The sequence below is a fragment of the Pyrenophora tritici-repentis genome, chromosome 2 (assembly GCF_003171515.1).
Source record: "Pyrenophora tritici-repentis strain M4 chromosome 2, whole genome shotgun sequence".
Lineage (NCBI taxonomy): Eukaryota > Fungi > Ascomycota > Dothideomycetes > Pleosporales > Pleosporaceae > Pyrenophora > Pyrenophora tritici-repentis.
In genome coordinates this window covers 1,560,761-1,576,717 of record NC_089391.1, presented here as the reverse complement: position 1 = coordinate 1,576,717, position 15,957 = coordinate 1,560,761, and the positions used below count along the sequence as shown (strand labels likewise).

Here is a 15,957-nt window from a genome sequence, read left to right as displayed (position 1 = left end):
GGTACACATAGACGTATGTCTCAAACTTTAATGTTTGTAGTGATATGAGCATAACGTGACACATGCCGAGTGAACAACGCTACGCAGCCAAGCTATCTGAAACAAATTGACCCGACTTCGCAAATGACCTTCTCTTGACTGTTGAGTCCACGAGAACGTACGGTAACGTGCTTCAAGTGTCTGATGCAAGTTGATCCGTGAGTTTTCACGTTGTCGGCTATGTTACTAGAAGGTTTTTGTTATGGGTGTTGATGCAGATAGCATCAATACGAGCTCAATTTCGACTTCCTCCGGATAGGGTGATTGGTTTCTTCGTTCTGCTTCTTCCTTGTCCGTCATCATCTTCATCTTGAACCATCTAGCCCACTTCATTTTTAAATGGATTTCATCGTCTTTCGTATGCAGTTCTATCCAGAGCGATGGGTCATAGGCGTACGAGGTTTCAGAGCCTTTTCTTCTTTCAAATCCTCTGAGATACAACATCTTGAAGACGTTCACCATTCCAACAATATCCCAAATTGGCGAGCTAGATAGGCCGCTCAGTTCTTTCCAAATTTCAAGTCCGGTCATTGCTTCTCTAGTCGCGCAATTTCACTAAACGATAACTGGGATCCGAATTCCATGACAGGAGTTCACTCCGATTGGAACGTCTAAACTTGGCGTCCCGTGGCGCTTGAGGCCCAGAATCGCGATTTACGGTAGCAAGTCCATGAACCAAAGCATAGGAACAACCTAGCAGTGTTAAATTCCTCTTGCTAGGCGGTGTTTACTCGGCATCTTCAATTTCAACTCCACTTGCGCACATAATCGCCGGCGTGAAGAGTGGATCCACATTCTTGGTAGTTCAGCGTCGACCTCTGGACCCTACCTAGGTACCACGTCACGAACTTAATAGTCGGCGTTCAAACGTCAGTACGCTACCCACCCCCATGCATGAGCCGCAAACGCCTTCTTTCGTACAAACCCATGGCTCGCGCTTCGAGGACGCCAGATGCGGGCGTCTAAGCGGTGGGGATCCATCCTTCCTGGGGTCCCTGCATTTACATTTCATCAAAATAGTTTAGCGCCAAACGACCTCCGATTGACATCTATCTGAAGTCCGCAGCGTTCTTTTCTGTTTACTTTCCCAACGTCTCAATATACTAACAAAGACCCTGATGTGGAGTACGCAGAGTCGTCGCGACCTGGGCGCGTTTGCCCTCGGGTGTGCGCCAGCTGTGGTGCTGCCTTGTGTTATTGCCGGTGGGTGGCGAGTTTGGCCGTTAGTAGCGATTTGGATCGGAGGATATGGGCTGCGATGGCGCAATGGGGATCGTCAGCTTTTCACAGATGGCGCCATCCTTGGAGTTTGTTACGCATGGTTTGAGAGGAAAGAATTGGTTGCAATTGCGTCAAAGAGATGGAATTATACGATAGCCGTGTTGAGTGGGACCGAAGAATTGCCCACGGCGCGTATTGCTACTACCGCAGTCGCATTGGCTCTTTCTGCTGCCGTCTACGCATGGCTCACAAAAGAGGAACCCATAGACCCAAGATGGGAGGAGTTTGAAAGAAAGCGCCGATGGCGATCGGACGTGGAAGTGCCGAAAGCACGCATCTTTCCTTGCGAAACGAAACATGCCCGCATCTTCCCAAAGCGACACGCGTTCGCATATTCGTATCTCCAGTGTGGATATCCTATCGTACCTTGTGAACACCGGTATAATGGGATGGTTCGTTATAGCGGAATGGACGAATATTTGGGAAGGTGGTGGTTACGTGTAAGAGCCGAAGACTACCTCGCACGAGGCAATGGCCATCATGGATTCTATTGGAAGCTGAAGACGTATTTGCAAGAGCAGCACGTCAAAGATTCCGAATGGTGTTATGCGTACTTGGTTACAGCACCACGCTTTCTCGGCTATGCATTCAATCCCGTCTCATTCTGGTACGTCTACGACGCCGAGCACCAACTCAAGAAGATGATTTTGGAAGTCAACAATACGTTTGGTGAAAGGCGCATGTACTTGCTGGATGGGTCGAGTTCTCCTACTTCGCCAACCATGCCAAACGCTCAGCCATTATCTAGAGCAGAAGAGCATGAGCCACAGTTACCCAACGGAGCAAAGTCCAAGTTTACCGATGTATGGATGAAGGACTTTCACGTTTCACCTTTCAATTCTAGGAAGGGTTCTTATTCTTTGAAAGCACTGAACCCGTTTCCTTTCGTCAGTTACGAAGACCCAATGATCGACAACACGATTACGCTCAAATCGTCCAAGGACCATGGGAAACTTGTGGCCCGTCTTTACTCCACTGGCAAATCTCTTGATCCCGACCAACTGGGCATTTTTGGAACAATGCGATTCGTTCTGAGCTGGTGGTGGGTCGGCTTAGTCACGTTCCCACGCATCATTCGGGAAGCTGGCAAACTGTTCTTCAAGAAGAAGTTGCATGTATGGTTCCGGCCCGAGGTGCTGACTACCAGCGTCGGTCGTCTCCCCAGCTCAGCCGAGACGTAGGTCCATACGCATCCATGAAACCAATAAAAGCTAACATTTCCAGATTGATCTACCGAGCCTTCAGCAATTATCTCACCATGCTGGTGAACCAAACGGCAGTTCCTTTCTGCATCACACTCAAAACTTCGATTCCCGAGCCCGACACCGAATGGATCACTACATCAGGAGAAGACGATGAAAATCCACGAATGAGATATATCGAAATTCGTGTCCTCACACCCGGGTTTTACTCGCGCCTCGTACATTACACATATACATCAGAGGCCGTGGACCGCGAATGTATCTTCACCGATGAGCGAAACAGGACTTTATGGATCTGCCGCCCGCAATTACTGCCATTACTGCTTTCTCAGCACTCATCAATACGCATCAAAAAGAAGGACATGCGGGGAGTGAAACGAAGTTACCTTGATGAGCTTAGATGGTCGCTGCTCAAGAAGTTGAGGTGCGCGCCAGCTGATCCTGCATATTCGGTGACGCCAAAGAGTACCACTGCCACAGTCAGCGACATCCACCATAGACCGTACTCTGAGTTGGACGAGTTTGTGAGGAGCTCCAAGGGACGGTGGTATGCCGGTGAGTATAGAAGAGCTGTCACAAAGCTGTTCTTAGCACAGCGCTTCTGTTTCGGATTTTCAGAGGGTGTTGGCTTGATCGACTTGATACTAAGGATATCCTTGTGTTTCCTTGCTGTCCTGCAGTTGAGAAACTGGGGCGAACTCGGTGAAAGGACAGGGTCAGGAAACTGTCTGAAACTGCTGCTGACCGAGAGGAACCTATCTGCTTGTCTCGGCGCGCTTGAGATTAGTAGCTGGAATTGGTGGTCGATGGCGAAAAGCGCTGCATCAATGTATGCCTGTCATGCCTATAGCCTGCTTAAAGGCTACAACTAGGTCCGTACTGCTGCGACTTTAATCTAATACCGAACCCTCATTACAACTCATACTTCCCCGCGAATATCAGTGTCCTACCGTTGCGAGTAAACTCCGAGTTATCAACGGTCGACAAAGATCGACACGATCGCCACACTTGGCTAGTCTAGCACTCTCTCAAACGCAATTATGACAATCTTCACATGGTTTTCCGGCTCAAATCCGTGAGGACATCGAGTGCACTTGCCTGTGAAGGTTGCAGATCAGTGACGGGTCTGGCCTTTTCCGGACATGATCAGCCGAGGTAAAACCCGCGTTTCGGAGCTAACAGCCGCAACCCCAGATTCTAGCACGCGCCTTCACATGCACACGCTACTAGACACAGGTACGACATTTCGACATGTGAAGCTGCAGGTGTCATGTGTTTCAGTGATACCACTTTTATATCTATCAATATGGTCATTGTGGGGTTTGATGTGAACAGCAGGAGCGTAGCTATGAGTGTAAGGAGATCAGATGCTGCTTTGACCCAAGGCATTGGCCAACGTCATGCTCAGCACAGTTCCGCTCGTCCCCCATCTCCGCCCGATCTACACCAGTCACGCTTGCAAACGGTCGACTCCCCTTGGGCCGAGGGCAACGCATAATCACGCTTCCGCTTCAGCATCACCATCACGCTAGACCGACTTTCTCACGCCCTCGGATGCTACTCGGTCCAATGGTGCGCTGAGCCGGTCCTCCCCGAGTGTTTGAACCATGTAGTAAAGCTGGGGTTAATGCTAACCTGAACCGCATGGGATGCGGATGCTCTACGTATAAGGAGCTTGGCTCCCCCAGGTGTGTGGGTGTTGTATACCGAGGCTAGAAACTTGTGCTGTCATTGCTTATCATCTGTCAAAGGAAAGAGCTTCGTCTTCTTTCTTCCTTCCTCTTGTCTTTGTACTTACCAGACGGATTGAGCTGCCAGACTGTCTTTGCTGACTCATACGTTTCGAACATCATTTTTACATTTAAAACAGACGCATAATGTCGGGTATTGACGCTGAAGAGGCGCAGTTCCAGAAGGAGGTTCAGGAGGTCAAACAGTGGTGGTCAGATTCGAGATGGAGGTACACCAGGAGGCCGTTTACAGCAGAGGACATTGTTTCCAAGAGGGGTAATCTCAAGATCACATATCCGAGCAATAGCCAGTCGAAGAAACTCTGGGACATTGTTGAAAGTCGTTTCAAGGTATGAATATTCCTGCAAGAGCCTTGATTCCATCTGACAATATATAGAACAAAGATGCGAGCTTCACATACGGATGTCTCGACCCAGTCATGGTTACGCAGATGGCAAAGTACCTGGATACAGTGTATGTTTCTGGATGGCAAGCTTCGTCAACAGCTTCATCAACAGATGAGCCAGGTCCAGATCTCGCAGATTACCCCTACGTAAGTTCTCTACAAGACCATCTAGTATAAGACGCCAGCTCATTTGTTCCAGACAACCGTACCAAACAAGGTTGGCCATCTATTCATGGCACAGCTCTTCCATGACCGAAAGCAACGTGAAGAACGTCTGACGACTGCGAAAGCCGACCGCGCGAAGGTTGCAAACACCGACTTCCTCCGACCGATCATTGCAGATGCGGATACTGGACATGGAGGTCTCACAGCTATCATGAAGCTTACCAAGCTATTCATCGAGAAGGGTGCTGCTGGCATACATATTGAGGATCAAGCACCAGGAACGAAGAAGTGCGGACATATGGCAGGAAAGGTATTGGTGCCGATTAGCGAGCATATCAATCGCTTGGTCGCTATCCGAGCACAGGCTGATATCATGGGTAAGATTTGTATCCATCGAGGTGCCTTTCGGATTGGACTAACATGAAGAACAGGAACCAATCTCCTTGCAGTTGCCCGTACCGACTCGGAGGCTGCTACTCTAATCACGTCTACAATTGACCCTCGTGACCATCACTACATCCTAGGATGCACAAACCCTGCCCTACAGCCCCTAAGCGAGCTCATGTACGCTGCCGAACAAGCCGGCAAGAACGGTGCAGAGCTCCAAGCAATCGAAGATTCCTGGATCAAAGAAGCCAATCTAAAGCTCTACCACGAAGCCGTCATCGACACCATCAACGCCGGCGTCCACGTCGACAAGCAAAGCATGATCAGCGAATTCTTGGCCAAGAGTAAAGGCAAGAGTAACTCTGAAGCCCGTGCCATTGCTGCCGGCTTAACTGGCGTCGATGTATACTTCAACTGGGAAGCAGCTCGAACCCGCGAGGGTTACTATAGGTACCAAGGCGGGTGTCAATGTGCCATCAACCGCGCCGTCGCCTACGCCCCTTACTGCGACATGATATGGATGGAATCCAAACTCCCCGACTACGCCCAAGCCAAGGAATTCGCCGACGGCGTCCACGCTGTCTGGCCTGAACAAAAGTACGTACATCCACCCCTATCACATCACATCAACACATACCTGAAAGTACCATTACTAACACCACCACCCATAGACTCGCATACAACCTCTCCCCCTCGTTCAACTGGAAAGCAGCCATGCCGCGCGACGAGCAGGAAACTTACATCCAGCGCCTCGCCAAGTTGGGCTACTGCTGGCAGTTCATCACGCTCGCTGGTCTACACCAGAGCGCCCTCATGGCCGACACCTTCTCCAAGGCGTACGCTAAACAGGGCATGCGTGCGTACGGCGAGATTATCCAGGAACCAGAGGCGGATAACAAGGTCGATGTGTTGACGCATCAGAAGTGGAGTGGGGCGAATTATGTGGATAATTTGCTCAAGATGGTTAGTGGGGGTGTGAGTTCTACGGCGGCTATGGGCAAGGGTGTTACGGAGGATCAGTTCAAGTGAGGGCTGGTAGATGGGCGTGTTGTAGTCAAGGTAGAGGGTTGATGAATATTGATCTTATAGCTCAGTACAGGGTCTTTTATACCTAGATGCATTTGAGTATATATGAGAAATCCCATGTACCGCTTCCTGTATCTTCACATGCACCCACACAACATCAACAAAAGCGACATGAAGACATATCTCATATAATATTGTCTCGATAAAAGAACTGCCTCCAACGCCAGTCCCATGCATAAACATATGCTCATAATGCACATATCAGCGGTACTTGATATACCGCTCCTCAGCAGTTTTGCCCCAAAAAAAGAACGCAACACACAGGAAAGGGTTTATCACATCCACGTCTGTGTCAAGAATAAATAATAAAGAACAGATGCTACACACATAAAAGTGCGACTGCGCCTTTGAGTGTATCCCGCGGAGAAAGCAAAACCCCTAGCGCCTTGTTTCTAGCCAATTTTTCTTCGCCTTGTTTTTGTACGTGTTCCCGGCACCCCTTGATGAGAATGACAGCACTAATAGACCCCGGGAAGAGATGCTCGCCGAGTTCAGGTACTAGCTGTAATCGAAGAGAACGCTTATGCTCTCTCCGTGGTGGACTCGTCGGATGGCCTAGTCTTGGATTAGTACTTTGCTGTTATTATAGCTTGTATTGAGCGTATTGAGCGTACCTCGGCGAAGACATTGCCAACTTCCAAAACCTCTAGCTTGGGACATCTCGACTTGTGCTCTTCTTGAGGCACTGTGTTGGTTACGATGACCTTGTCTAGCGCACTAGCATTGATGCGGTCAATAGCATCGCCGCTCAAAATGCCGTGGGTAATGAGCGCAATGACCTGGGTCGCACCCTCCTTCTTCAGAAGCTTTGCAGCGCGGGTAATGGTGTTTGAGGTATCCGCCAGATCGTCCACCAAGATAGTTGTACGGTCCCTCACGTCTCCAACCAACATCATTGTCGCATTTTGTCGGTCGCTGATCTGTGTAGGGCGGCGCTCCTTGTGGATGAGGGCAAAGGGCATTCCCAGTGCGTCGGCGATGGCGGTTGCTCGCTTGGCACCTCCAGCATCAGGAGAGACCACGACGGCTTGCTGATAGTTGGGGATGTTGAACTGGATGTATTTGCGGAGGAGATGGCGGCCGTAGAGGTTATCAACGGGAATGTCAAAGAAACCTTGGTATTGAGGGTCTAAGTCACAGTCAGCGCAATGTCGCCTAATTTCTTCCATATATACACACCATGAAGATCCATGGTAATTACATGGTCGGCGCCCGCGCATGTCAGAAGGTCCGCAATCAGCGTACCGGCCTGAGCGACCCATTGCCGGTATCCGACTTGAGGCTCAAAGGCCGGTGGCTTTGTGACGGTGGGCTGGCGCGTCAGGGTGGAGGTGCCGTTGGTACCGTTGGTCGCATTGGCTCCGTGCTCGCCATTGAAGTATGCCGACTTTTCTGACTTGGTCGAGTCGATGGTGTCGGTGCGCTTGATGCCGTTGGACTTGACAGGACTCGTGGGGTTTGAGTGGCCACCATTGCGCTCGTCCATCTTCATCCTACTGAGCTGGTGGTGCAGCGCGGCGGAGCCATTTGTAAGGCCGGCGCTCTCAGACTGGCCTGGAAATGGCGTGGGCGGGGCCGACTCGAACGTGTAGGTGCCAGTCCTGGAACGCGAGCCTGGCACTTTTGAAAGAGGCGCACCCGTCTTGTTGTAGGGGATATCTGACTGTCGCGAGTACGGGAAGAGGGGGAGCACAGCGGTAATGCGCTTCGCAGAGGCGGTCCGGCAGGCCGAGATGGTAATAAGAAGTCTGGAGCAAGGTCAGGCACTTCACTCAACTTCACCATGAGGATGGGCCTACTCCATCAAATGGTCGTTGACTGCGCGCAACACCAAAAGTCAGCGGGGCTTTTCAGAGAGTGCACGGTGGACGTGGTGGGTCCCAAATGTGCTGTCGTGCTCTCGGATGACTGTCGCAGAAGCCATGCGCAAGCAGCAGCTTGGGGGTTTTCGTACCTTTACCGCCGCCAGACTGGATGATGAAGACATCCTTGCCTCGAACACTCTCTTCAATCTCAACTCTTGTCTCACCGCCCTTGAACTTGTCAAGAAGCACCTTGGCCTTGGGTATGCCAAGGTGGTTGCAGATGGTCCTGCGATCAATTAGAAAAAAAAGAAAAGGCATTATCCACCACTGGAGGCTGCAACATACTCAGTGAGCTGCGGATGAGAAGTTCCGCCGAGCACCACAATGTTCCTCATGTTGAAGTCTGAGGAGAAGGTGGTGGGGAGGTTGGCTGCTACTTTGTCGTGGGTAGTCAGCGGGAGAGTAATTTAGCAAAAGAGCGAGCGCTTTGCGTGACGGGCCTTTTATCGATAGTGAGAAAAGAGGTGGGCTAGTCTTCCGCCGTTACGGCGCAGGGTGGAGCAGAGCACTTCAGGAATTTGGTCGCATGGTAAAGATGAATGGTCGTACCGTGCCAGAGAGGTTTTCGCTTCATTCGGCTCTTTCACTTTTTCTTGCCGAACCCCCATGTCGCCATGCTGCCTTCTTAAGGCCGCGACAAGCTTCGAGAACGCGCCTATCTGCACGCTCTACTGCACGCTGCACTGCTTGAGCCCAGCAAACACGATACTTCAGCTTCCAGGCCATCGCATTCGCCCTCATCGAGCTGCTACCGCGTTTCACATGCAGCCTGCCGGTCACGAACAATTACGCCATCCGCAATGGCCGTTGCATGAATGGACCAACGGAAGGATCCGGTTGGCGCTTACCTAATCCGGTTGCTCACGTGCAACCTTCACAAGCCAACGCGTGGGAAGAGCCCCCAAACTTTCTCCACCGGCTAGAATTGGAAAATGTCACTGTTGACCGCTTATCATGAAATGACGCACATGGCATGCACTCGCAACCGAATGCGGGGTCCTGTGCTATCGGCAGTCAGCCGAATGACGACAATTGTCCGCCTCCAAACGATACTCAAGTGCAAGAATAATATGGAATTTGACATTACGGCTTAGGAAGCTACGACATTAAGTATGAACTATTTACTAGGGGTATCTTGAGCATCATAATCATTACGCCTCTGAACATCTCAATGTTCACTCATCTTTGTCCTCTTCCTTCGATCTTTGGCGCTCCTGCCTCCGCCCGCGCCATGCGCCGCTGCTCTTCTCTGAGTTGAAGGACTTGCACATCGGCTATTCAACGTACTACTGACGTAGCTAGATGCTGGGCTCATAGGTCTTCTATTCGAACTTCCTACACTGCCATCGCGAGATCGGTTCGACGCGGCAGTGAAGTGCACGCGGGGAGGTGGTGATATTGGGCGATCATTAACGTAGAATCCGCCTGTACCATCCTGGGTGACCCTGGGTGGCGTTGAAGAGGGTTTGGTCCGTTGAAAGGCGTACTCGGGGGAGATTGGTTGGGATTCCCCTTCTCGAATAGAGCCAGTTTCGAGGTCAATGTTAACCATGTCAGTCCGTAGTACAGCAGGAGCAAAGTCTTGAGCATGAACACCTCTCGCGAGGAAGTCCTTATCGGCATCCTCAAACCGGCCACTGTCGACTGGTGACTTGCAGTGTTCTTTTGTAGCATGTGAGCCCACCAGGGTCATGCTGTGAGCGCCCGTACTGTTGCTTCCCGTACTGACATTAGGTGAGCGCCTGGTACCTGTCCGTACGCCGGTGGTACCTTGATTATTAAGTAATTGCGCCGTCCTGCGGCCACCCGCTGTCCGGGATGAATGATAAGTCCATGGAGGTGGGTTGGTCTCATCGAATTGTCCCAGCTCAAAGATTTCGCGCAATATTGTCCAGGTAAAAGGTAGATTTGCGACAAGGATGGCAGTCGAAGATTCTCGAACATACCAGTATATCCATGTCGACTTGTACGGGTTGCTGAAAGAGTAATAACTGTTCATGATGCTCGCCGCAACCACGAAGATTCCGAGAGAGAAGATGCCACACAGGATGAGTTTCCTCTTTATCGGAAGTAACGAACGGATCAGCATCTGTAAGGCGATGCAAAGCATGATTAGATCCGAGGATATGTTGAAGACGGCTTTGACGATTCGGTGGTGGACCAGTGTGTTGCATTGCGAGGAATTGGTGGGCACTGCGTAGTACTGTCGGAAGGGTCTACACCAGGCTGCGAAGTAGAGAACCTCTATAATGACGAACCCGAGTGCTGTGTAGACCGCGAGAACTTTTATGGCGATGTTTTCGTTGTGCTTTGCGGTCCGTGTAATGCGGTGGTACATAACTAGCAGACATGCCTTGCAGGACCATAGGACAGCAATGTGCAATTGTTCGACAACAACCACAAGCTTACTCCCATGGATTCTCTTGAATAATTCGTCGGCGGTGAGTGCATTGAAATCGAAACCTACTGGCTCAAGATTCGATCCGACTTTGAGCCACCGGTTTGAAAGTACAATCATGACCGTGTACGATGTTGTGACAAAAAGGCCCATGATCCAGTCATCGTATTGTAGACCTTTGACTGATCGAAAGAGCATCTTCCGGGAAACCCTGTAGATTGATGTGGTCAGCTGATTTGCCCAAATACTATGATGAACCGTCGTGTATTGCCCGTGTTGCATGTGACACCAGATGAGAGGGTACGAGACTATCTGCGCAACCAAAAGGGACGCCCATAATGTAACGATTCCTTTCAGCTATATCCACAGGTACCATATCTGCCTCAAAAATCTTGTCTGCATGTATGAAGGGGCCCACAACAGTAGTTGGAAACATACTCACAGCCTTGCGCCAACCATGCATACAGCGCATGTGTACCAGATCCATGATTCTTGATTAAATAGCAGTTGCATTGTCGTTTCGCCACACAGTCAAGCCGCTGACGCCAATAAATGCGTGTGTTGGGCTTCTGGGTATTGATAGCCGCAATCGCCGAAGGGTCATGTTGTAGAGCAACTCGAAAATTGAAACGCGTCCATCCCAATGGTTACAAGGCGTTGTATGTTTCGGAACCACAAACGGCGGGGAGACGTTGATACATAGCGACAGCAGAAAAGGAAAAAGAAAGAAGAAGAAAGCTGATAGTGTGTCTAGATGGAGAGGCGACAAGAGAGGCTAACCTCCATGACAGCAGCTGAACACGGCAGTTTCCCACTTGCAGTCACATCAATGTACTTGGGCCTTATCAGAGCTTGTGCCACACCCTCATCGGACCGCAGCGTGTTAGAGGTCCCGCGTGGGGTGACGGCTCCCTGTATCTGCTCCCGTATCGGGCCAATGGTGGGTGGCGAACGTGAAAGGCTGCTTGGCAAGGGCAGTGCCATTTCTTGTGCATGCCTGCGTGTTGCTTTTGCGCTGATCGCCGATTACAGCCTGAGAACCAACACATCCTTGAACTCTATGAAACATGGAGCGTGAGTGGCTGGAAGCGCATGAGTCGGGTCTGACTTCCTGCTATCTCGTGTCAATACCCTAATCCATGTGGTGTTGCGAATACGACCTCGCAGCGTTGTGAATGCTGACGAATGCATCCAGGAATAACGTGGCTGGGCATGCAATATATGCAAGATTACATCGGACATGCGGGAAGCCTACGGCCGCAGCTGGCCAGCGCATAAGAAAAAAACATCTGATGTTGAGCTGAAGCCTTGCAGACCTCGGAATTGTTGATGGCTGAGGATACTCGACAACGCAGCCGTGGGCAATTGAAGGGGCATGACGTCAACTCGCCGATTGCTGACCGCCTGTATATACAACGCCCTCACTTACCTTAGCATTCGTGTTGACATCTGAGTATCTGTATACAAGCTAAAGACTTGGAGCCGGCAAAACACAGGTCGAAGGGGTAGTAGGATCAAGGCTTCCTTCTCGTCCATTTCGTGGTACAGGCGATTGCTCCATGCGACTGTTGGAGTTTAGCGACGGCAAAAGCAACTATACTTTATCTCTCCCTTGACGATCTTCTGGCCCGACCGATCAGGTACGGTACCATGCCGAGGTAGTAGATCGCCCATGGCAAGGCCGGGGACGTTCACCGGCACGGGATCTTCGAGCCGGCAGGGGCGTAACGACGATCCCTTAGGTCTACCTAAGAGGCTGGTTCTCTGGATGCAAAAGTCAGCAAACAGGGCCCAGGCATCGTTCTCAATGGGTAGCCATACACATGTCGGGCGTAATGATGGATGCTGTCTACTGGGTGGTGCAGAAGAAATAGGCTGAAACTTCAGGACAGGCTCACCCCAAGGCTCCCAACGTCCCCAGGCTACACTTACGTTCACAGATATAATTTAACACAGGTTCTCCACAGCAGTTGAGCCCGAACGCAAATTGGCTGTGCTTCCTCCTATTCTGATCAACCCCATATGCGCCATCCACTAGACTGAATATCACCTGGGCACCAACCAAACTTATCGCGAAAGCCTGAACCAGACCCAATAAACACGTAGTCTATTGAGTTCTTTAGTAGATAACACATCCTATCTACCCTTTTTATCTATGCCTGGAGGTGGAGGCAGAGGTGGAGGCGAAGCTGGAGGCGAAGGTGCCAGCGGAGGAGGCGGTCGAGGCCGTGGGAGTGAAAGCGGGAGCAGCAGTGGTATCGATGGCCTCGGAACTTACAACGAGATAGCCCGCGAGAGCAACGGTCAAATCTCGTCTCCAGCAATAGCAGGTATCGTCATCGGCACCATCATAGGCCTATTGTTCTCCATTTACTTGATCCGCCGATACCGCAACTTGAGTATCAACAACCCGCAACCTTATGCCACCCGAAAACGTGGTAAACGACCAGACGTGGAGGAGGCGCCACCGATGATCGACCGCGCTACGATGCCAAGCGTACCAAAGCCAGTTGCTCTAGACGGGGGAGGCGGGAGAGTTGCAACGTAGCAGTAATTAGACCTGTTGGCGGTAATTGCAATTTTGATGGGGATTGAAAAAGGCACAATGATATTGAATCAAGGTTTCGCGGGGCAAGGCACTAAAGCCGTTGAGAATGGCCCCCTTTTGGCTCTAGCGACCGGGACGGCGTTGTGGGTGAGTCGAGAGTAAGGACTAGCAGACAGTCTGAGCACGATCAGATAAAGCAATTCGATTATGCCAGATCCAAATCTTCCGGAAAGGGGAGGGCAACATTAAGCGCATGGTTCATCCTTTAGATCTAGCCGCCCAATATTTGCAGGTAGGATTCTGATGGGTCTGTTGGTCGACTTTGGCTGGTAAGAGAGAAGTGTCACAGTTAGGCGGCTTGTTGGCATGCAGAACTTGTAGCTCGCAATCTCACAGATCGGGGCATTTGCTCTGGTAGTGCATATCTCTGTTAGGCTTGCCGATTATTTGGTGTGTGTTGCGGGAAAGGAACCCGTTCGAACCCTATCTTAGGGGTACCGAAAGTCAATTGTGCAGGGGCGCAGGCGGATATAGAAAGATTTGTAATTATTCCAATGGTTTATAGTGTTTATTCAAGCTACCTACCGTGCATTATATGTCTTCTTTGTCTCCTTTGCTTCATCCAGGGTTGCCTATCACAGCCCCCCGAGGCTTGGACTAGTGTGTAGATGACCCTTCCGTTTGACATCCTGCGTGACAAACTGGGCTCATTACCGTCTCCTATTTTCCATGTATACGTAGATTACTTGTATACACGGGAGCGTTTTGCTAAATGTCTTGGAACCTTCTCCAGTCATGCGCTAGGACACTGGGTGGCAACTCGTCCCAACCACCACATAATTCTCAAAACCAACATGATCCGGACGGCATGTTAAGAGTAAATACCAAATCAAAGGCTTTGGCCAGTCGCTCAAGCTCTTCATCTGATCCCATCCTCCCACCTACCTACCCCACTGTCCTTTCTCCGCCCCTCCTTAACGTCTCCAGTACCCGGTGTGAATAGCTCAGCAGACAGAACAAGAACTGCTGGCACAACAGCAAGCGCATCAATCGTCCCGCTCCTTCCCCTCTTTGTCTGATGCCTCAAGTCCATCATCGCATTGACTTCCCGCGACTTCACTTGGTCTTTCCGGATGCGCGGCCACTCTTCACTTTCCTTCGCGCTTGACAACGAAGGAGCGCATGTTGAGGATGAAGATGATGAGCGGCGGTAACGCCACGATGATAGGGATGATAGTGTGCGGGAGCGTGGGCGGGTCTTGTCTGTTGGTACTTCTGAAGGGAGCATGGAGGAAGCTGTTTGGGCTGCATCTTTGGTGTTGTTCATTGGTACGTGGGGTAATGGGATGTTGATCTCCGTGTATAGCGGTCCATCGTATTGTAGCGAAAAAGGCTCATGTGTGGTGCAAGGGTTTGGTGTGTCAAGAACTGGGGCATCGTGGTCGTGCAGGGGTGTCATGATGCCCGTATCGATCGTGGGAAACGGCTCGCAGAATGTTGTGGTGTACTCCATCGCAGCGGTATTTTTTGTCGATTGCGTAGGTGCTAAGATGTAGATATGTAGAAAGTGGCAGTCGGAGGTGAGATCTGTAATAAGTATCTTTGATCAAACGCTGATGAAAGACGGTGACGTTGTGTGGCGCAGCCTCTTTAAGGCAACCCTTCGCTATTCCCCGTCACGGTCACCGCGCGGTGTGAGTCAAGAAAATTTACTACCAGCACAGCCAGAGGGACAACTTTTCAAAGTCCCACAATACTCTCTTGGTCTTCTTCTTAGTGTTGACGTACGATCGATGCGAGTTTGGTGAACGAAGATAATTCGCAGGTTGCGACGACGCAGCCGCCGGCATCTCCCAACCCCACGATATAACCCAACCCAACCTCCCTAGGCCCTCCACGATCTGCGTTTCAGCTGATCATCAAAATAAGCCTCATTTCCACACGCGTTCCTTCAGCCGCGGTGAGGGCGTTCGGGAGCCGCTTACCCGGCTCCAAGCGGTGTCGTGGGGCTATGCAGAACCCGTGTGGCTTGGCAGCTGAGTTCAGCGCGACATCGGACAACTTCACATTCTTCACAATCTACGTGACGACATAAAAGACAGGTTTGACATTCAATGGTGACAATGTGCAACTGGTAGGTTTGATCAAAACAATTATATTCGCGTTATGACTCCATTAGCTATACAGCTTTGAGTCGTGGAAAAACATTCAGATGACAAATCTCAACTGATCAAGGGGATAGCATCCCAGGTTAAAGACAGTAACAGCGCTTCAGGTCCTACTCCTTCCCCGTATACCAGTGCAAATACCGACCATATTGCTAATCAAAATTATTACCCACACGCTCCTCATCTTGCAGCCACACGGAATCCATACGGTCCAACATCTTACCAACCCGCGGAGTCCATGGATCAAGCATAGTTATGAATGACTGTGTTCCACGGATGGTCATGGATTCCAAGTGACAAAATGGCGGCTGGAGTCGACGGAAAACATACATCAGCCACAATCTGAGGAATGGGTTGGGCCTTTGGCGCGTACAGGGTGATGAACATTGATGGCGGGGTAATGGTACGGGTCCGATACGACTGTGATGGGCGGCTCGAGATGCGAAAGGACACGGACTTCTTCGAAAGTGTATACCGGGCCGTATGCTAGAATGGGGTATGGACGGTGCATCGCCAGAATTTTTGGCGTAGCGTTTCGACAAGTACTTGACACTGAGCAAGCCAGGAGATGCTGTGTAACAGACCGGTACGACTTCTTCCCTTCGAAAAAGGGGGAACCCAGCGCCACCCACACGATATTCTCAATGCTCACTAGTCGCGGCGGCAAGTCTCGCCAAAGCT

The 15,957-nt window shown here is 50.8% G+C and overlaps 5 protein-coding genes across 5 annotated transcripts; 3 read left to right on the top strand and 2 right to left on the bottom strand.

Annotated features, from left to right (window-relative positions):
• Positions 1–1,727: 1,727 nt before the first annotated feature.
• Positions 1,728–3,394, top strand: PtrM4_060690 (uncharacterized protein; the record flags this gene model as incomplete). The annotated part of the gene is made up of 2 exons (XM_001932820.2): positions 1,728–2,497; positions 2,545–3,394. 2 exons carry the CDS (start codon positions 1,728–1,730, stop codon positions 3,392–3,394), a joined length of 1,620 nt encoding a protein of 539 aa, XP_001932855.2.
• A 1,005-nt stretch (positions 3,395–4,399) lies between these two features.
• On the top strand, positions 4,400–6,240 carry PtrM4_060680 (AceA, Isocitrate lyase; the record flags this gene model as incomplete). Its single annotated transcript, XM_001932818.2, has 5 exons — positions 4,400–4,603; positions 4,651–4,806; positions 4,859–5,201; positions 5,256–5,808; positions 5,883–6,240. The coding sequence occupies 5 exons, from the start codon at positions 4,400–4,402 to the stop codon at positions 6,238–6,240; spliced, it is 1,614 nt and encodes a 537-aa protein (XP_001932853.1).
• Positions 6,241–6,795: 555 nt separating this feature from the next.
• On the bottom strand, positions 6,796–8,497 carry PtrM4_060670 (ribose-phosphate pyrophosphokinase; the record flags this gene model as incomplete). Its single annotated transcript, XM_001932817.2, has 6 exons — positions 6,796–6,852; positions 6,912–7,426; positions 7,477–8,045; positions 8,097–8,115; positions 8,252–8,388; positions 8,448–8,497. The coding sequence occupies 6 exons, from the start codon at positions 8,495–8,497 to the stop codon at positions 6,796–6,798; spliced, it is 1,347 nt and encodes a 448-aa protein (XP_001932852.2).
• An 833-nt stretch (positions 8,498–9,330) lies between these two features.
• PtrM4_060660 (uncharacterized protein) lies at positions 9,331–10,758 on the bottom strand (the record flags this gene model as incomplete). Its single annotated transcript, XM_001932816.2, has 1 exon — positions 9,331–10,758. One exon carries the CDS (start codon positions 10,756–10,758, stop codon positions 9,331–9,333), a length of 1,428 nt encoding a protein of 475 aa, XP_001932851.2.
• A 1,957-nt stretch (positions 10,759–12,715) lies between these two features.
• Positions 12,716–13,108, top strand: PtrM4_060650 (TT-ORF1 multi-domain protein; the record flags this gene model as incomplete). The annotated part of the gene is made up of 1 exon (XM_001932815.1): positions 12,716–13,108. The coding sequence occupies one exon, from the start codon at positions 12,716–12,718 to the stop codon at positions 13,106–13,108; it is 393 nt and encodes a 130-aa protein (XP_001932850.1).
• Positions 13,109–15,957: the final 2,849 nt, after the last annotated feature.